The sequence below is a fragment of the Octodon degus genome, unplaced genomic scaffold (assembly GCF_000260255.1).
Source record: "Octodon degus isolate 3935 unplaced genomic scaffold, OctDeg1.0 scaffold00027, whole genome shotgun sequence".
Lineage (NCBI taxonomy): Eukaryota > Metazoa > Chordata > Mammalia > Rodentia > Octodontidae > Octodon > Octodon degus.
Window position 1 is genome coordinate 18,583,462 of NW_004524603.1, and position 1,816 is coordinate 18,585,277.

Below are 1,816 nucleotides of genomic sequence, written 5' to 3' on the forward strand. Positions count from 1 at the left end.
CTCCCTCCTTCTTTCCCTCTCTCTCTCTCTCTCTCTCTCTCTCTCTCTCTCTCTCTCTCTCTCTCTCTCTCTCTTCGGTACTAGGGATCAAACTCAGGACCTTACACTTGTCAGGCAGGTGCTTATGCCATTGAGGTAGATCCCTGGCCCTAACCATAAAGTCTTCAACAAAGTATATGCACTGAGTAGGATACTTAGACATGATCCTTACAATGGAATCTGTTAAGTTCATTTAATGAATTGTTCCACATCACTGTTACAAGTATGCACTCCTCAGCATAACAAGTTTCTGTTATTTCGGTGTATATGAGAATGGTTCTTAATTCTTAATTTGTATTTATAGACCTTATTTCCTATGCTGTTCATAGTTCTTGCTATTGATCTCGGCTTTTGCTCGTGACTCAATTCCAGAACCACGTTTCTTCTGCTTCTGCACTACCTGCTCTGAGCTATGCCGGACTCTTTTAGGGATCGCCTCTGAGACAGGTGGTTGGCATCAGCTTTGATTCTTCTCCTCCTCACTTGATGTGCACAGCTATATCTTTGCCTCTGTTTGTCATTGCAGCTGCCTCTGAACGTTTTCAATAACTACTTCAGCCTTGGATTCGATGCTCACGTCACACTGGAGTTCCATGAATCCAGAGGTGAGGACACCGTCCCATTTCCATCTCCCGGGGAGGCAGTTTCCAGCAGGTGTTTTGCATGTTCCCTTTCGTTTGCATATTGCTGTGTGTTTGTGGTGTGCCTTGGTCTTGTTCCATGTCACCTTCACCGTGGCCTTGGGAGCTGGGTCAGATGGGAATTGACTACGAGTGGGGCCCTGAGGCCTAGTTGTTCAGGATCTCAAACTAGGGAAGGACGGGATCCGAGGTGTGTTTTAGGTCTCAGGACTGCTGCTCTTCCAGTTGAACTGGAAATTTTTGAAGTGAGTGAATCACTAAGGCAAAGAGCCACTTTCACTAGAGTCATTTGGGTAGTCAGCTTTGCAAACCACAACTGGTTAAAATTCAGTGCTTCCTACCAGAGCGATGGACACATAGTAGCAAGAGCAGAGAAGAAATAGCCTTGGTGGAATAGCAGAGGGGCTATGGAGAGTTTAAGTTGAAAGAAAAGTGTGTTGATCATTGAACTAGACAGAGAGGTACTAGGAACCTCACCAGACAAGAGAGAGGTAAGAAGGAGGCTGAGTTATCATTTGAAGTACAGAAAGAGTCAGGGACATGTAATCATAATAAGTTATAAAATATTTCTTCCAAATTTTCTTGTGCCATTCAGAAATGAGAAAATTCAAGATTTTGGTTTTTGCTCGGTGACCTCAATCCACCTCTGTTTCTTCATTTGCCTCAGTCTCTCTCTCTCTCTCTCACCCTCTTCCTATTAATGTAACTATGCTGCGTATTTCTGTTTATGGCTGTTATCTGTAGCTGTATCAGTGCGTTCTTCCTTGTCAATATCTTTATATATAATCAAAGTAGTGCTAGGATGTAGGTTGTTAAGAAACTTGGGCAGGGCCAGCCAAATAGCTCAGTGGATTAAAGCACCTGCAAGCATGCACAGGGGCCAGGGGTTTGATCCCCGGACCTGCTGTGCCAGCTGTGCCCCCCCCCAGGGGGGGCGTTCTGAGCCGGCAAGAGACTGAGTGGCAATTGAGACTGAGCGTGGTGGCTGGTGCTTATAATCTCAGCTCTTGGGAGGCTGTAAGCAGGCAGATCACTACGAATCTCATCTGATAGTGAGACCCTGAACACCCTGTACACTTTTTCCTAAAATACGAGAGAGAGAGAGAGAGAGAGAGAGAGAGAGAGAGAGAGAGAGA

The 1,816-nt window shown here is 45.4% G+C and overlaps 1 protein-coding gene across 1 annotated transcript in view; it reads left to right on the forward strand.

The window, feature by feature from the left end:
* Dgki (diacylglycerol kinase iota) overlaps positions 1-1,816 on the forward strand; it is a 306,437-nt gene that overhangs the window by 103,754 nt on the left and 200,867 nt on the right. The window contains exon 13 of the mRNA XM_023712766.1: positions 566-644. Coding sequence (XP_023568534.1) covers positions 566-644 — 79 coding nt within the window. The remainder of the gene's footprint in view (positions 1-565; positions 645-1,816) is intronic.